The following is an 18772-nucleotide window of genomic DNA, read 5'->3' as shown; positions in this document are numbered from 1 at the left end:
AAATTCCAAATTTGAAATTTTAACGAAATTTTATTTTTAATATGTAAATTGTTTACTATCCTGCACAATCCCTGACTTATGTTGGATTGGAGTTAGAATAGTAATTTATTATGGTTTACTATCCAGCACATTCCCTGAGTTAAGTTATGTTTGGAGTAAGAATAGTAAATTATTATGGTTTATTATCCAGCACTTTCCCTGATTTATGTTGGATTGGAGTTAGAATAGTAAATTATTATGGATTATTATCCAGCACTTTCCCTAACTTATGTTGGATTGGAGTTGGAATAGTAAATTATAATAGTTTATGATCCAGCACTTTCCCTGACTTATGTTGGATTGGAGTTAGAATAGTAATTTATTATTGTTTACTATCCAGCACTTTCCCTGACTTATGTTGGATTGGAGTTAGAATAGTAATTTATTATGGTTTACTATCCAGCACATTCCCTGAGTTAAGTTATGTTTGGAGTTAGAATAGTAAATTATTATGGTTTATTATCCAGCACTTTCCCTGACTTATGTTGGATTGGAGTTAGAATAGTAAATTATTATGGTTTATTATCCAGCACTTTCCCTGACTTATGTTGGATTGGAGTTAGAATACTAATTTATTATGGTTTACTATCCAGCACTTTCCCTGACTTATGTTGGATTGGAGTTAGAATAGTAATTTATTATGGTTTACTATCCAGCACATTCCCTGAGTTAAGTTATGTTTGGAGTTAGAATAGTAAATTATTATGGTTTATTATCCAGCACTTTCCCTGATTTATGTTGGATTGGAGTTAGAATAGTAAATTATTATGGATTATTATCCAGCACTTTCCCTGACTTATGTTGGATTGGAGTTGGAATAGTAAATTATAATTGTTTATTATCCAGCACTTTCCCTGACTTATGTTGGATTGGAGTTAGAATAGTAATTTATTATTGTTTACTATCCAGCACTTTCCCTGACTTATGTTGGATTGGAGTTAGAATAGTAATTTATTATGGTTTACTATCCAGCACATTCCCTGAGTTAAGTTATGTTTGGAGTTAGAATAGTAAATTATTATGGTTTATTATCCAGCACTTTCCCTGACTTATGTTGGATTGGAGTTAGAATAGTAAATTATTATGGTTTATTATCCAGCACTTTCCCTGACTTATGTTGGATTGGAGTTAGAATACTAATTTATTATGGTTTACTATCAAGCACTTTCCCTGACTTATGTTGGATTGGAGTTAGAATAGTAATTTATTATGGTTTACTATCCAGCACATTCCCTGAGTTAAGTTATGTTTGGAGTTAGAATAGTAAATTATTATCGTTTATTATCCAGCACTTTCCCTGACTTATGTTGGATTGGAGTTAGAATAGTAAATTATTATGGTTTATTATCCAGCACTTTCCCTGACTTATGTTGGATTGGAGTTGGAATAGTAAATTATTATGGTTTATTATCCAGCACTTTCCCTGACTTATGTTGGATTGGAGTTAGAATAGTAATTTATTATGGTTTACTATCCTGCACATTCTCTGAGTTAAGTTATGTTTGGAGTTAGAATAGTAATTTATTATGGTTTACTGTCCAGCACTTTCCCTGACTTATGTTGGATTGGAATTAGAATAGTAAATTATTATTGTTTACTATTTAGCACCATTATTATTATTTATTATCCAGCAGTATCTATTTAATATTTTTCATAAAAATCATATATGTTATGTAGTAATATTCATTTCATAAATATACATTAAATATATTTTTATAAAATTTTTATCTTCATATAACAAGTGTAAATTAAGAAACAATATTTTTAACAAATTATTTTATTGACATTTTAATTTGGTACTACAAAGATTTTACAATTTTTTATAAAACATTTCACATAATTTTTGGTAACAAATTATATAGCATTTTTAAACATAAATACTGTTTTTATTATACATAAATTATTATATTAAATTTTAATATTTTTATTAAAATTTAATATATTACATATTTATTATGTGATTATTTTTAACATGATATGTACATAACATAAATTTACATTTTGTAACATCTGAGAAAAATATTTAACAATGAAATACAGTTTTCTAATAATAAACAATTAATACATAATTCTTTTAAACATATTAATGTATTTTTTACAATATTCATATGTTTTTTAACAATAAAAAGACATTTATTAATACATATTGGTTATATTATGCTATTTTATACAATTTATTTTTTATTTAAAGCCTATTTTGTCCTATTTTAGTTTTTATTATGCAGCCATCTTAGTTTTGGAACTTCACTTTTTTTTCTATCAACATCGTTGTTTGGGTCATTTTAGAAAACGGAAGCTCGCGGTTGGGAGCTGTTTCTTGTTGGTGAAGGTAAGTTTGTTTCACATTACTTTTAAAGATATTTAAGTTAAGTTTAGTGATAGTTGTACTGTGTATGTGTCGATATGTGTAGTACTTTACATATTATGTGCGAATTACGTGTTATTTAGCGACGTTATGGAGAACGTACTTTGTGAGGTAGTTCGAACACAAGTAACGTTTACTGTTGTATTAATGGATGAATTCAGATTGTTTTTATGTTTTATATGCTATGTGTAGGCTATGCGTATTTCCTATGTTTTGAGGTTGTTTTTTATTTCTATACTTTACAGGTCTTCGTTTTGGTGAGCAGATGGACTGTGACGTTTTTTTTTTAAGCAGGTACATACTTTTTAAAATGTTCTGCTTTTTCGGGGTCTCAACTTTTTTTACTCGTGAAGATTTATCACCTTTTTAATGGTTTCTATTTCGAGAGGATTGCTACGGGAGTATTATCAAACAGTTGTATTTTTTGCATTTTGTTGGGATTTTTCCACATTGGATATGGATAGTGTAGTGATGAGGACTACACAATGAGTAGGTTCAAGCAGGATTTATTGATAAGAAGGACAGCTTAAACAACCACAGCTGCAAAGAGATGTCTTCATCATATCAAGCTCAGCAACAGATGAGAGTCAAAGGAAAACATTCTAAAGACCTAACACTCTACTGAGTGACATAGGGAAATTCCAGAAAGCATGAGGTAATGGAATACCACACACCTCCCCCCCTTTGGAAAATGAAAAAAAAAAAAACAACAAAAACAAAAAAAAAAACAAATAAAGTACAAAAAGAAATCAGGTTCTAATGTAATCTTTAAACTTTGAAGGAGCACATTTAATACGCTCACTACGTCTCAGTGAAATGTCTTCCTGCTCAACACATGGTTGATTGTCAAAAGAGACACAAGGAGCAGGCCCTTCAGAACTAAGCATAGCATCAGAATTATTTACAATCACTTTATCTAAATTGTCATAAACTTCATGTGTACCAGAAAAACAATCAGGATTATGTTCTGAAACAGGTTTGACTGAGCAAGGACTATCAGAGAGAGGCTTGTATGGAACAAATTTCTCTAGGGAAGTAGATGTAGGAGTTTCTCTTTGTGAAGAAGTAACGAGGGGTTTGCATAGAGAAATCCTTCTTAAATTCCATATTTTGCCCCCCTCGACTCTGACAGCTTTGCTAAAAACTTCAATGACTCTGATAGGGTCAGACCATCTGGACACATTCTTGTTGAACAAACCACCCATTTTAACACGCACTCGATCACCAACTCTTACCCGGCAAGTATTGTACTTCTTTTTGGACGAATGTTGGATCATACTTTCCTGGTGCTTCTGGATTTTCTCTCTCAATACCTTAAAATCTACCTCGTAGGGAGAATCACCTTTTAGCCACCATGGAAAAAGACGAGAACCTGGTTTTCTCCCACGCAATAGTTCAAAAGGAGATAGCCCAGTGACTGAATTGGGGGACAACCGGTAAGTTAATAAAGTCGCTTGAAGCGCTTTTTTCCATTTCAAACCACTTTTAATAGCTAATTGGCAAGATTCTTTGATGACTCTGTTGAACCTCTCAACTTGGCCGTTGGCTTGTGGAAAATAATTAGAGGTTCTTTTGTGGACAATACCACAATTCTTGAGAAAACACTCAAACTCATTGCTAATGAATTGTGGGCCATTGTCAGAGACAAGTTCCTCCGGTAAACCTTCCCTAGCAAATATCTCATCAAGAAACTCAATAACATGCTCAGAGGAGGTTTTTTCAACAATTTTAAGTTCAGGCCACTTGGAGAAGTAGTCAATTAAGACTAGAGCAAACATCTCCTTACCAGACTGGTAGCTAAAAGGTCCAATAATATCAATTGCTAACCTTCGCCAAGGACCATTGGCGTACTCAATTGGAGAAGTGTCAACAGCCAAACTCTTTACAGATTTGTCACTCAACGAGCAAGGCGAACAATTCCTGACCCAGCTATCTACCATTGAATCAATACCAGGCCACCAGTAGTGTTCCCTAATCCTTCTTTTGGTGGTGGACATTCCCATGTGCCCCTCATGAGCCAAGCTGCAAATTTTCTCTCTGAGACTTGTGGGAGGTATGATTTTGTCTGATCTGAGAATAACGTCTCGAGATAACATTAGATCATCTTTAACTTTGTAAAATGACCCCAACTCACCAGAAAGCTTCCTTTCTTCAGGCCATCCCTTAACCAAATACTGCTTGACAAGATTCAATACAGCATCGTTCTCCATGGCCTCTGACCAATTTTTTTCTGAAAGGATTAAACAACTATCCTGATCAGAGATTATATTGATATCTGCGAACGAATATGCAACATCACAATCAGAACTATCACCAACTTCTACGCTGGCTGGAAAACGCGACATGCAATCAGCATGAACATTTAGACGACCAGGAATGTAAACAACCTCACAACGGTATTCCTGTAATTTTGCCGCTAGTCTCGCTAAGCGAGCAGTGAGAACCCTTCCACCACCGGCAGACAACATGGAAATCAGGGGTTTATGATCAGTTCTTAAAGAAAACTTTGTACCCCACAAAAACTGCCTGAAGTGCTGAGAAGCCCAGGTGCAAGCAAGTAGTTCTCTCTCTATAGTTGAGTAATTCTTCTCAGCATCACGCAGAGCTCGTGAAGCATAAGAGACAACGAACTCGCCAGATTTATCTTTTTGCATCAAGACAGCCCCTAACCCGACATTGCTTGCATCAACGTAGACAATACATTCTTTTCCCACAGAATAAGGCTTCAAAAATGGTGCTTCAACAATTTTGCGTTTCAAAATGGTAAAAGGATTCTCTTGCTCTTTTCCCCAAACAAATTTTGCATTCTTTTTTAGAAGGATTCTCAAAGGATGCACAATATCTGAATAGTTTTTAACGAATTTCCCATAGAATTCAGTAAGCCCTAGGAAAGAAAGTAATTGTTCCTTAGAATTTGGGGAAGGAGCATTGACAATATTCTGAACATGATTAAGTTTAGGTTTGATACCAAGGCTTGATATTTCATGTCCCAGGTACTCAACTTTGTCTTGTCTGAATTTGCACTTTTTAAATTTCAAAGTGAGACCTTTAGAGCGAACTTTCTCCAAGACACAAAATAAATTAGCATCATGTTCAGAATGATTTTCCCCAAAAATCAAAATATCGTCCTGGAAAGCTATTGCCCCTTTGCAGTCTGTTAATAGTTCTTTCATAAGGCGCTGGAAAACTGAGGCTGCACTAGCCAACCCAAAGGGCATACGTAAATACTGAAACATGCCTTCAGGGGTGACAAAAGCAGTCAATTTCCTTGAGTCTTCATCTAATTCTACTTGGTGATAGGCGCTAGCTAAATCAATAGAGGAGAATACTGTAGCGCCTGACAAAGCGGAAATTAGCTCGTGAATATTTGGCAAAGGGTGTTTATCAATCCAAATTTCCTTGTTGAGGCTGCGTAAATCCGCACATAAGCGAAGTTCGCCAGAACTCTTAAGGGAAATCACAATGGGCGAAACCCAAGGGGAAGATTCAATTGGTTCTATAATGTTCCTTCTTACTAAATCATCTAGGATTTCCTTCAATTTGGATCTGTAAGCTAAAGGGACATTTCTTACCCTGTGTCTGACAGGAACAGCATTATCATTGAGAACAATTTTGTGCTTGAAATCAATGTATTTCCCAAGTTTGTCGTTAAAAATCTCGGGAAATTTCTCGAGTACACTCTTAGTGAAATCTGGGTTAATGGAAGTATTCAAAGTTAAATTGACTAGAGAGTCAGTAACATGTTTTTCATAACGGGGCTCTTCAACATAAACAGGTGGAACAGAATTTGGATCCAACTTGATACCTAAGGCACGTTGATGAGGCCAACCAAGTAAGGAAACACCCTTAGTGGCAACATAAACTTTAACTTTGACATCCCAGTTTTTGAAAAATAATTTAGCCCAAAAGAAACCCTCCAATGCAATCCTGCGTCCTGTGTAACCACCAGGATATATATCTGGACTGAGGAGTTCCCTATTGTGCCAACATTTCTCAAAAATATCCTTGCCAATGATAGTGTACCAAGCACATGAATCAACAAAAATGTCAATAGGTTTGTCGTCCACGAGAATTGTACAGGAAGGAAAATTATTCTGAATACATTCATCAACAGAAAGTATACAATTTAGACTATTCAAAACTTCTTCTTCTTCAGGAGAAATATAGTTAATCCTTTGACCAGATCTACATACATTACCGAAGTGTCCTTTCTTCTTACATTTGATGCATACTTTATCCCATGCAGGACAACCCTTGTAGTTGCCAACATGGTTAGTGCTACCGCATCTATAGCAAACAACTGTACCTTTCTTGGTAAAACTCTTATTATCATTAAAATTCTTAACATATTCTTTCTTAAATGCAGGCTTAGGATTAAAAGTATTCGGAGAGGATTTAACAATGGCAACTTCAACATCTGGAACATTAATTTTTAAATTTTTCCCTCTAATCTCAGATACAAAAATTTCAGAGTGTTCTATACCCTTAGCTATGTTTACAACTGCAGCAAGGGTAGTCTCAGTCTCAGTACCTAACCAAAGTCTTTCTTGGATCTTTTTACTTTTGGTTTTCATCATGATTTGGTCTCTGAGAACTTGCTCATATGATATGGTTTCGAAAGAGCAAGTGCAAGCAAGAGAGCGTAAAGCTGCCACATAGTCCTCTATCGTTTCATCCTGTTTCTGTTCACGAGAATAAAATTTAAACCTTTCCATCACAGTATTTATCCGTCTACCAAAACGGATTTTCATTTGCTTTGAAGCTTTATTAAACACATCCAAATCACCAGCATCTTCCTTGTTCTAGCTGTTGGTATTATTTCTGTGGAAATCATCACCATGGAACATATTCTACAGCAGCAGAACCGTAAGTAAAACTGATATTTACTTTTGGGTTGCATTGTGGTATAGTGTACTATTTAGTTAAATGTAATATTATTATGTCTTGTAAAAATATATTATTGATAATTTTATATGACATAATATTATTAAATTTAACTACATAGTATCTTTTATTATGCTTTGCTCACTTTTTGGAAATTTATATTTAAAGGATTGATTTTGCTATTAGATCTAAGTATGCTAGACCTTCTATACTTGGGTACATTCTAGTTTTTTGCTGGAGATATTCGTACATGTTTAATGTTTGTTTACTTAGTTTAGGGCCAATTTTAGAAAGCGATTGTTCTATTCTGAGTTCTTGGTAGCTTTGCTCTTTTTTAATGCTTTGGATCAGTTTGTGAAGTGTTGGTTGACTTCTTCCTAAAGTGGCTTGGAAGGCATTATGCCATCCTTCAACTGCGTTATTAGTTTTAGCTTTCTGTGCTATTGTACTAGCATACACATTCCACCATGGTATTTGAAATTTCAGTTGTCTACGGTGGCCTGAACGATGTAATCTTCCAACCCAGGTATCTTCAAAGTAGTCTAAGAAGGGAGTTAGTTTTTTTTCATTGGTGCGGTAGAAAGGGCTGTCAATTAATAAATTGTAGTAGTTAGCTACTTCTGTTGTTGGTACATATGCTAATGCAATCAACTTTTTTATTTGATAAGCAAAGTTACTGTTTGTAGAATATTCTATGCTTAAAGTTGATTTTTGTAAGTGCCTCCATATGCTTTGGTTGTAGTGATAATAACAACCTTGTATGGAGGTATGGGGATATATTTTAAGGATAGCTTGAATCATGGCCATTTCAAAGTCAATTATAATTCTTTGAGGATAGTAATTATCTGTTAATTCTTTGATCGTTGTTAACATTTCAACGTAGGTAGCATTTGCTTTGTTTGGCAGCAGAGTATAAATTAGAGGGATATTTGTATCTTGGTATTCCCCATGAATGGTGTAAAGTTGATAGAAAGGTTTGGGACAAACTTTAAAAGTCCCGTCCATCATCCATGTTTCACATGATTTAAGCTTTTGCAAATTACTATTAGTAGCAAAAAGTAAAATTCTTTTGTCCTGACTGTTGTTGTCATACATTAAGAATTTATCCTCATTATGTGTAATGGTATATTCAGGATATATTTTTATATCCTGAAAACTTTCTGGTGTTGGTGGAGTTGGATCAGAAGCACGTTTAGTTTTTGCAATTAATCTCTTTAAGTTGGGAATAGAAGGTAGCTGTCCTGTCACATGTTCTGGCACTTTGCTTAATACATTTTTCAAAATGCTAGTGCTTGTTTCTTGTGATCCTGTACTAGCATCTTTCAATGTTTCTAGTGCTTCTCTCACTTCCACTTCAGTTACATTTGGTGGGTGGTTATGCTCACGTACATTTACCACATTGTTATCAACAGTTGTTGCTCTACCATAGCATGCATTTGAGTAATATTTACTACATTTCCAATGGGTCTTATTCGCTTTCACTCTTTCTTGGGTGTAGGTGTAACCCATGTAGCTCAGCATTAGTTTCCCTTTTTGCGAAGTAATGAAAGTAGCTCCAGTTGCCATGTCTAAGGTAGATCTGTGGAAATATATATATGTCTTTTTAAGAACATTGAACACCATTTATAGAGATGTGTCTAATACTAGGCTACAGTGTGAACGTATACTTACTATGTGGCTTCACTGGTAAACCTTTTATTCTTACTTCTTTTTCAGATTTGTATCCTGTTTAAGTTCTGTAGTAGTGTTAAAGAATAATAGAAAGAAATACTTTAGTGTAATAGGTTTTTCATTTTAATTTCTGAATTGTTAAACATACAGTGACTATACTTACTTAGTGTAGTAGAAGATGTTGGTAGTGTAGTTGTAGATAGGCAAATAATTTTGTAGAGTCTGTGGAAAAAATTATCATTGTGTTACTTGTAGTATTTGGATGATAGTAGTTAGATACATTTTTTTTAAATATTACATTTACTTAGCAAGTTTAAATAATTTTTATCAGGTATCTAAGTAGACCTGGATAAGGTAGTTTATAAAAGTTTTTACATCTAACTGTATTGTCGTTGTTGATAAGTTCAACATGTTTACTTGTTACTCTAAAGAACAACAGTTTTAAAAATAGGGAGTTTATGGACTTATAGTAACTTCGAATGAAAAATGGTATTTAACTTACTTGAAGTGTAGTGTGATGTATTGTAGTTGTAGTCGTTCGTTTGTATTCTCTTCTCTCAGCAAGGTAACCGTTTTTCTCCAAGTTTGGGCCAAAAATGGTAAATTACGTTAGGTGTGTAATTGTATTTATATGAGTGAGTTAATTAATGGTAGTTTTGGATTGGTTCAATTAGTGGAAATTCAAATTCATTGGTTGAGAACGTTATTTGGCGTGGGAAAACCGTTATTTTCGTGAGACTATGTTGCTTCACTATTTGTTTGTAAAAGTATATATTAAATGTTTTATAAGTTACATTTTGGTGTAATATTTAAATAGTTTTTATTTCGACAATAATGAAATGTTTGTGAAAATTAGGCCATCGGAGTGTAATATAGTCTCAGTAAAATTAAAAAATGTTTACCCACAAAAATATTTTATGTTACAAATAAGTTATAGGAAAATGAGAAAAAAATATGTGTTAATAGTTATGTCAATAAAATAGCAAAAAAAAGTGAGTAAATTCAAAGAATAGTGCATTTCGAGTTGTTCATAAAAAGACGATATTTTTTGTATATATTTAGAGCACATAGGTCGTCGATGTTAGTGTAGTCGATATATATGTCAAAGGTAATGTTATTTAAAATAAAGTCGATAATGTAGTAGTCGATATTTAAGTAGTCGATATTAGTGTGAACGATATTAGGGTTGTCGATAAAAAAATATCGATATTTGTGTGAAATCTAGGTTAGGTATAGGATGACGATATTTATGTAAGCGATGTTTTAGTGACGATATTTTTTTCAGACGATATTTATGTTAACGATATTTCATCATGGAACCAATAACAGGAAGTCATTAGAGGCTGCGAGGGCCTGGGACGACTTGGTTCATGCTTTGCGAGACCAGGAGATGGAGACAGAAGCTACACAGCCCTGAATGCACGAATGGAACCACCCTGAGGAGTACGAATAATGTAAACCCGCAGCGCAGACATGTTTGTTGAGCACTGTGGCAAAGAGTTTACAAGTTAAGGCACACAGTATTAGTGTTAGTGTGGATAAATTGAGCAGAAGGAATTGCTCCAGAAGAGACGCACCAGTGGCAGGAGGTGGGACAGGAGGGGGAGGATTGTTAGTTATTTGTTATGTTAGGTAGTTTTGAAGACAAGCGTGTTAAGATAATTAAGAGTAAACAATACTTTGTCGATGCGTTGCATGGTACAAAAGAATAGAAATATTGGAAGTTAACCTGGAGGATATGTACAAGACAATTATAGAATTGTACTGATGAGTACGCTCTGAAGGTCAACCTAAAAGATGTACTGCACTGCAAGGCAATGAGTAAATATAATATTGTAATTGTCGATTGTAGATGGATGTATGTTGAAAAATGCAATAAATATATATCTTTTTTTAAATGAAAGATCTCAGAGATGTCCTGAATGCAATTCAAAATTCTCTCCACCCTCCATCTTTGGTAGCGCTTAGATGTGGGAAAATAAAATGGATTTCTGTGTATTTACAGCCACCTGTAAAATACAAACTGCACACACCTCATAAACTCACAAGAACTACATACACACATTATCTTTGTCTCACCCGAGAGGAGCAAAGTACCTGGGGCATCAGAGTGGCAGACCAGGAGAGGCCAGTAAGTGATTTTCCCTGAAAGAGACAGGTACAAAGGTCTTTTCTGCTACTTCTGTCTTAACACTGCTACCACTGTCAGTCTTCTACATCCCAGTGGGCTGAGGATAACCATGCTCATTAAGGAGGTTGCATATGTTGTGCCTCCCTCCCAGGTCATGGAGCCCGGTTCTGGGTTGTATTATGTGTAAGAGCACACACATGATAGTCATGTATGGTAAGGTAGGGAACAAAAAAATATGCTACCTGTATGAGGACGAACTTGAGGCAGAGGACCTTTACCATTCCAACACTGACCATTAATACCCCTAAGCTAGTCAAAATAGCATATATTTTCCATTCTGAGAAAGGAGAATGGCTATCAATGTTACCTCCTCAGGTAATATATTCATTAGAGAGAGACACATGTAGCAGAAGTATATGTCCAACAGACTCATCAGGAGCAGTAGACAAGGTTATCTGAATGTCTATGCTGCTTTTACAGCCATATTACAGATAATAGATTAACCTAGTACTAAGAATCATGCCCATCAGCAGTGGTCGCTCTTCAACAAGGGCATTCAGACTCTACCCCTTCACCTATGATCTTCCACAGCTGTAGAATAAAGGTATTGCTTTTATCATTACTTCAGGATAGATGGAGCCTCACTTTAATTCCATTCAGTTGCTAGGCGCTGAGCTGCAGGATTTTATGTGTGTGTATATTTTCATTGAGAAGTACATGTCAATTTATTTTATATTATGCTATGTTAGCATCACTGGGTATGACACAGTGAATCATCCTCGAAGGAATATATGACTAGCGCAAACTAAATAAGACAACCATGTTTTAGGAGTTTTTTTAAACTTTCACAGCTCTATACACAAATAAATTGGTAAGGGAAGTCATTCCAGTAGAAAGGGGTCATGTAGGAAAAATACCCCCTCCAAATATGGAGGTATGAATCAGTGGAATTTGAATTAGGGCATTATCTGTAGACCTGTATGTAGATCTGTATGAGAGATTAACTTCTCAGTTTTCTAAATACCAAAAAACATAATGCATAACTCAATAGACACAGTATTGGAGATAGTATTCATAACACATCCGGCTGGACAAAGGGGGGATGATGTAGATATTATGCAATATGTATTAAACCATATATTATATGTAGTTAGAAGATAATATAGATAATATCATCCACGTTGTTAGGTTTGGGGGTCTTTAGTTGGCCCAGGTAGGTAATTGTGACAAATAGGGACCCTTGCCTCTAGTTAGGGTAAGGGGGTACACTCCTAAAATAACCCCTGCTCACCCCCTTGGTAGCTTGGCACGAGCAGACAGGCTTATCTCACAGGCAGTGTGTAAAGCATTTGTGACCACGTGCAGTAACCCAGTGACAACACTACAGATGTACACCAAACAGCTTTATATTAAAAGTAAGTATTCTTTATATAGATTTAACACAAGACCATAAACGACAAAAATACACAATACTGTACTTAAAATGGTAGTTTTAGCTTAGTTCAATTCAGTTCTTAAGATGCGACACTTTGCGTCAATGTACCTTACGATGCGTTGCGCTTCCACAACAAGCAATGTTGCAGCGATGGAAATGCGGCAAAGTTCAGGTGCAAATAAATAAAGACGTGAAGATCTTCCAGATGCGGCACCCTTCTCCGATGATGCGATAAGTCTCGATTCGATGCGTCAGCTGCAGCGGGGACACCCTTGTTCAGCGATGCAACGGCAACAGCTTCAGCTGTGACACTCTTCTACGACGTTGCAAGAAGCTTCCGCACGATGCGACAACTACAGCGGCGACATCCACAATGCAACGGCTGCAGCTCAGATGGTGGCGTGCTTCTCCGGGGATGCAAGGCACTTTTCCTCGATTCAGTGCAGTACGACAGCTACAGCGGCAACACTCTAGTTCAGAGATGCGACGGCAGCAGCAGCGATGGCGACACGCTTCTTCCTCGTTGCGAGACACTTCTCTCGATGCTGTGCAATACGACAGCTCCAGCGGCGACACCCTTGTTCAGAGATGCAACGGCAGCAGCAGCGACTGCGACACGCTTAATCTTCGTTGCGAGACGCTTCTCTCAATGCAGTGCAATACGACAGCTACAGCGGCGACACCCTTGTTCAGAGATGCGACGGCAGCAGCAGCGACGGCGACACGCTTCTTTCTCGTTGAGTCGCGCTTCCAGCTTCTTGCGACACGCAGTCCCTCAGAAGGCCCAAAATAGCAGCAGGCACTTCCAAAGAACTCTGGGGAGCTGGGGGTTGAAGTCTGTTGTCCCTGAGACTTTCGCAGGAGGCAAGCTCTTTTCCAAGCCCTTGGAGATCCTTCACAAGTTGAAAGTAAAGCACACAAAGTTATTTCTCCTTTCTTTGGCAGTTAGGCAACCACTGCAGGCCAATCCCTCAAGCAACACTTCAGCTTTGGAATAGTCTCTCCTCAGTTTCTTCAGGTTCCTCTCCTCAGCAAAGGTTTCTTCTTGTAGTCCAAAAGTGATCTAATTTCTTGGGATCAGGGTCCCAATATATATACCCCAAAATCATATGTCCTCTGAGGGCAGAGGGGCCTTTGCCCAGTCCAAACCAGTTGTGGAGCATTCTGTTTACAGGACTCCTTCTTTCCTTTCACAGTGCAGGGCAGAAACATCAGATGCCCCACAGGAGGTGGAGCCAGTATTGTGGAGGGAAAGCGCAGCCTTGGAGCACTTTCTTGACAAGTGTCCTTCTCTACATTCACTGTGCATAGCAGAGACATCAGCCGCACCCCAGGAGGTGGAGCCGGCATTGTGGAAGGCAGGCACAGCCCTATTCAGGTCCCAGGTGCGACTCCTCCCACCCACCCATCTAGATGCGGATCTCTCTATTCACCACTGGGCTGACTCATTCTGTCTCTTGGAATCCCCCAGCCCTGTCACTCAAAAACACCAGACAAGGAATACACAATCTAGCAGAGGCAGGCTTAGATAATTAGACAAGAAAATACCTACTTTCTAAAAGTGGTATTTTCAAACACAGAATGTTAAAACCAACTTCACTAAAAGATACATTTTATCATTCTGAGTCCAGGAATACGAAACTCGAATTTCTACCATGCTCTCTGAGTCAGTTCAAATTATAAGATGTAGTAATCTAACTGCCCATTCTGGTCTATGGAGAACAGGTAGCCTTGCAAAAGTGAAAAACTAAAATAGCTGTAATACACTATTAGAACATGCCGCACACATCAGGGCGTGTCCTACCTTATACTTACAATGCACCCTGCCATTGGGCCTGCCATAGAGGTGTCTGATATAAAGAAAAGGGGAGGTTTAGGGACTGGCAAGTGGGTGCACTTGTACAGTCAGCCTGACAGTACCAGACTGCTCACAGGTTCTGCAATGGCAGACCTTAGACATATTTTACAAGGCTGCTTCTGTGGGTGGCAAAACCAGTGCTGCAAGCCCACTAGCAGCATTTGTATTTACACGCCCTGGGCACACTCAGTGCACTGTACTAGGGTCTGACGAGTAAACCAAATTAGTCAATTATGGAATCACTAATTAATACATCAATTTACAACAGGGAGCACTCGCACTGTGGCACTGGACAGCAGTGGACCAGTGCCCAAAGCATCCAACACCAGAAAAAACATGTGAGGGAACAGAAAAAATGGAAGGGAGACCAACACTAAGTCTAACACACATTCACAAATATAGCATTTCAAATGGCGATATTCCTGCTATTTCAACAATGTCCAAAAGGTGAACAGTAAGCCCTAATTAAAATAACAGTCTTAATGGCTAAAGCGCCACCTGTCTTATTAATAACAGCATGACTATAAATATTAATGAACATGAGTTAATAAGGAGAGAAGGAAACGAAAAAGAAAGGGACTCCTTTGTTGTATTTCCTATTCAGGAGGGACAATAGTTAGTATTACCAGAAATAGAATATGTATTAGCTTGAAAGGGCTTCCAAATATGGTTGACAATTCCAACATTATCATGCAATCTGTAAATGAGTTTTTCATATGATGCCATTTAAAACATTTCAATAAGCCATTCATCATGTTTAGGACATTGTGGTGTTCTCCAATGTCGTAACATACATATTTTTGCTACAGTGAGTGCTATAGCCATTGGTCATCTTGTATGTCTTGTATGGTTAGTTAGATTTGGGAGATCTGAAACATAATGTAATATAACTAATTTTTCCGTTAAAGGAATGGACTCTATGTAGAGAGTCATTAATGGAAGACCAGTATTTCTCAAAACTGGACATCAGAATAAAATGTGTAGTATATCGCAAGCCTCATGTGGGCACCTCCAACAGACAGAATGGTGTAATAGACCTGCTGTCTTTAGTTTTTGTGGTGGCCAGTACCAGTTATGCAGAATTTTGAAAAGCTTACATTTCATTCTGGAATCTCTGATTCCTTTATCCATGTTCATAATATCATCCTCTCATTCCTCATCAGAATAAGCTCTAATAAGTATCCCTTGCCATTTGACATGGAGTTGTGCTAGTAATGGGCATCAGTGTAGTGTCTGGACTATGAGATTATAAAATCTAGAGACCGCTCCTTTGAATTCCCCCCCGGTTTCTATGTATTGTAACAATGGGGCATACTCAGGCCTCCACAGATATGGTCCTAGTCTACTAAATAGAGCGTGTTTCAGTTGTATTTCCCCTCTTGAGAACTAGGGAGTTGAGGCATTTCAAAAGCTTTAAGCTCAACTTCTAAATGAGTAAGTGATCCAAGCCAAGCATAACTTTATAAGCTCTAACAATATAGGCCATAAACGTACAATAAAAGCAATGCAATAAAATACATTTTTGTTCCACGGATGTCAATGCATAATAAACATTTGATAGCAGCACACTGTCATGTCGTTCCCCATTTCAGGGCATCCAACTGGAAATTTTATATAATTGAGTATAGATCATAACGAACGGAAGGAGAGCAAAAACCTCAACTAAGGGTCCTCTAAGCACTCCTGCCTAACTGGTTATTAACTATTATTTATTTCTTTCGCTGTATTTCAATCACATATATACAGATATACAATAAGAACATGTATTATGTATATAAAACAATAAAATCCTGAAAGCATTCGAAGTTAATATAAGAAGAGAAAGTGCAAGGATCAAATTGTCATCATGATAAACATTGTAGACATTGGAATTCCCTCCTCTGTCCTATGGTTGGGATCTCCTATTCTTAGTGAAAACCATAGAAAGGATGCTAAACAATGACGTCAGGGGATCAGCCAGCTTTTGTAAAAAGCATAGTGCTGGACGGCATTGCCTCATTTTTTATTTACGCATAAGGGGGAGAATAAATCTTTTCCTTTGGGTAGTATAAAATTTACATAAGAAAATAATGTGCAAGTTTGTTTGGTCTGATGTTGCATCATACAGTTAAGCCAGCAAGGCCTCAATAGAACAAATGCCTGTGGGGTGGCCTATTATAACCAGCATATGGTTTAGTCTGAACCTTACTACGATAAATCGATATTGAGGGTTCGTCACAAAGGTTAAGAGTTAACATCAAAGGTAATTATAGGGGACGTCAAATATAATTTTACCATAAGTTTATTACAATTAGATTCCAGTCTCTCTCTCGCCATCTTTGTTAGGGGTAAGCTTATAATTCTCGTTTCAGAAATGTTCAGGCAATTAGAAGGGTTCTCAAACAGTGCCTGCAATCCTATAGAGCTCAGGGTACTTTTTACATATTGCAGCCAATAAACCTGTCCGAATAATTAAGGTTTAAACAATCCCTCATCATGTCTGGACCAGGTTTACCGTCTTCCTTCTCCACACTGAGTGCCACAGTAATATAGGAGCTAATCGCAGAGAGTCTGTTATATATGGCATGTCTAACTCATAGTGACAATTGAAATTTCAACAACTTTTTGAGAGGGCTACCAGCTTCTTAAAGAAGTTGTCCTCAATACGTTTGAGGGCGTCTACATCTGCCATGCCCCATAAGTGGCTACGGAAATAGCATTGGCGATATGGATCTTTTTTATTGCCTCAAGCGGTTTGGACCCCAGCTTTTTGATGAATGCAAATATGGCCATAATGCTTTTTTTCCCAATAAAAGGCCTCCATTGGCTACCATGTTAGACCAAGTACTCATTCTATCAAATAGGACCCCTAAATAGGGAAAGGTTTCCTCCACTTCCAGCTTATTTCCAGCTATATGAAATGTTGGGAGTTTTTTCGATCGCTGTCCTGTCACTAGTATAAAAGATTTCAATTCATTGGCCTGAAGGTCTAATTTTGTAAACTTTTTACATACTCCTCCATGAGTTTCTGCAGTGCCAACCCAGTCTGGGCTATTAGCACTGCATCATCCGCCTAGAGGAGTATTTGGTCTCCGGCAGAGTCAACTAGGGAAACATCTAGAGAGGATCCTAATAGAGTTGCTTCCTCACCGTTTGTATAAATTGAAAACAGGAAGTGCGCGAGAACGCACCCTTGCCTGACTCCCCTCCTAATGTGAAACTGCCTAGTACATTCTCCATGACTTCCATACCGGACACATGGTGTGGCTTGAGAGTAGAACTGTTGACTGAATATTGTAATTGTATCATCTATACCAATCTCCTACATAATTCTCCACAGCTGGGAATGGGAGACGCAGTCAAAGTCTGCTGATAAATCCATAAACACTATATAGACATTGCCTTGTTTGACTGCTGTATATTTTGCTATTATCATGCTTAGATTTAGGCATTGATTCAGTGTCCCTTTCTCCTTCTTAAAGCCATACTGTACAGATATTAGAATATTCTTCTCTTTGTCTCACTCCTCTATTCTGTTCAGTAGTAAACACCCCATCAATTTAGCTTTTCCATCTAGAAGTGATATGGGTCTATAAGGTTTTGACAACAACCTGTCCCCTTTTTTGTAAATCTGGATTATGATTGTCGTTTTCCAGACGTCGAGATCAGTAGAATGGGATGCGATGAAAGTGGTGGTGAGAGGCGTGTGCATGGGTAGATTTTCGAATGCGAGAACGGCAGTCTTGAATGATCTGGCGAAAGCGGAAGAGGTATTAAGGGGGCTGGAATGGCAAAGGCCTGAGCGACCGGATCTACAGGAGCGACTGGTGGAGGCTAAGGAGGTGGTGGCGACTGAGACTGAACGGCTGCGGTGCTATGATTATAAGTTGTACACCATTAAAGTGCATGAGGAATGAGATAAAGTAGGTACACTCCTTGCCAAGCTTGCCGATCCGGAACCTAGGGGGTGTCCGATCATGAGTATAAGAACGGAGGAGGGGGACGTAGTCTACTCGCAATCAGCAGTCCTGGCGCGCTTTCAGTCCTATTACACGAGATTATATGAATGCCACCTGGAGGCAGAGGTCTCTGAGATAGGCGAATACTTGGACTTGATCCCACTACCGGTGCTGGATGGCGAGGAGGCAAAGGAACTGGGGGGTCCCATAACATTAGCAGAGATTAGAGTGGCTATTAAACAGATGGCTCAAAAAAAAAACCCCAGGGGTGGACGGCTTACCGATAGAATTCTATGCCAAATTTGTTGATATCCTACACTCAAACTATTGGTGGTGTACTCGGAGGCAAAGCGGTTGGGATGCTTGCCTGAGTCAATGAGGGAGGCGCTAGTAGTACCACTGTTGAAGCCAGGCAGAGATGCGTTGGATGTGACATCCTACCGACCCTTGT

At 37.6% G+C, this 18772-nt stretch overlaps 1 protein-coding gene across 5 annotated transcripts in view; it reads left to right on the top strand.

The window, feature by feature from the left end:
* Positions 1-18772, top strand: part of LOC147717698 (E3 ubiquitin-protein ligase TRIM39-like) — a 660302-nt gene that overhangs the window by 429377 nt on the left and 212153 nt on the right. Inside the window, exon 7 of one of the 5 annotated variants that reach the window (XM_086924486.1) lies at positions 4947-4961. The exons of the other annotated variants lie outside the window; for them this stretch is intronic. Within the exon in view, the coding sequence (XP_086780612.1) occupies positions 4947-4961 (15 nt within the window). The remainder of the gene's footprint in view (positions 1-4946; positions 4962-18772) is intronic. 5 annotated transcript variants of the gene reach the window in all.

This window comes from Lissotriton vulgaris, chromosome 5 (genome assembly GCF_964263255.1).
Source record: "Lissotriton vulgaris chromosome 5, aLisVul1.2, whole genome shotgun sequence".
Taxonomy (NCBI): Eukaryota; Metazoa; Chordata; class Amphibia; order Caudata; family Salamandridae; genus Lissotriton; species Lissotriton vulgaris.
Note: the sequence above shows the minus strand (reverse complement) of the source record. Positions and strands in the feature narration are given on the sequence as shown.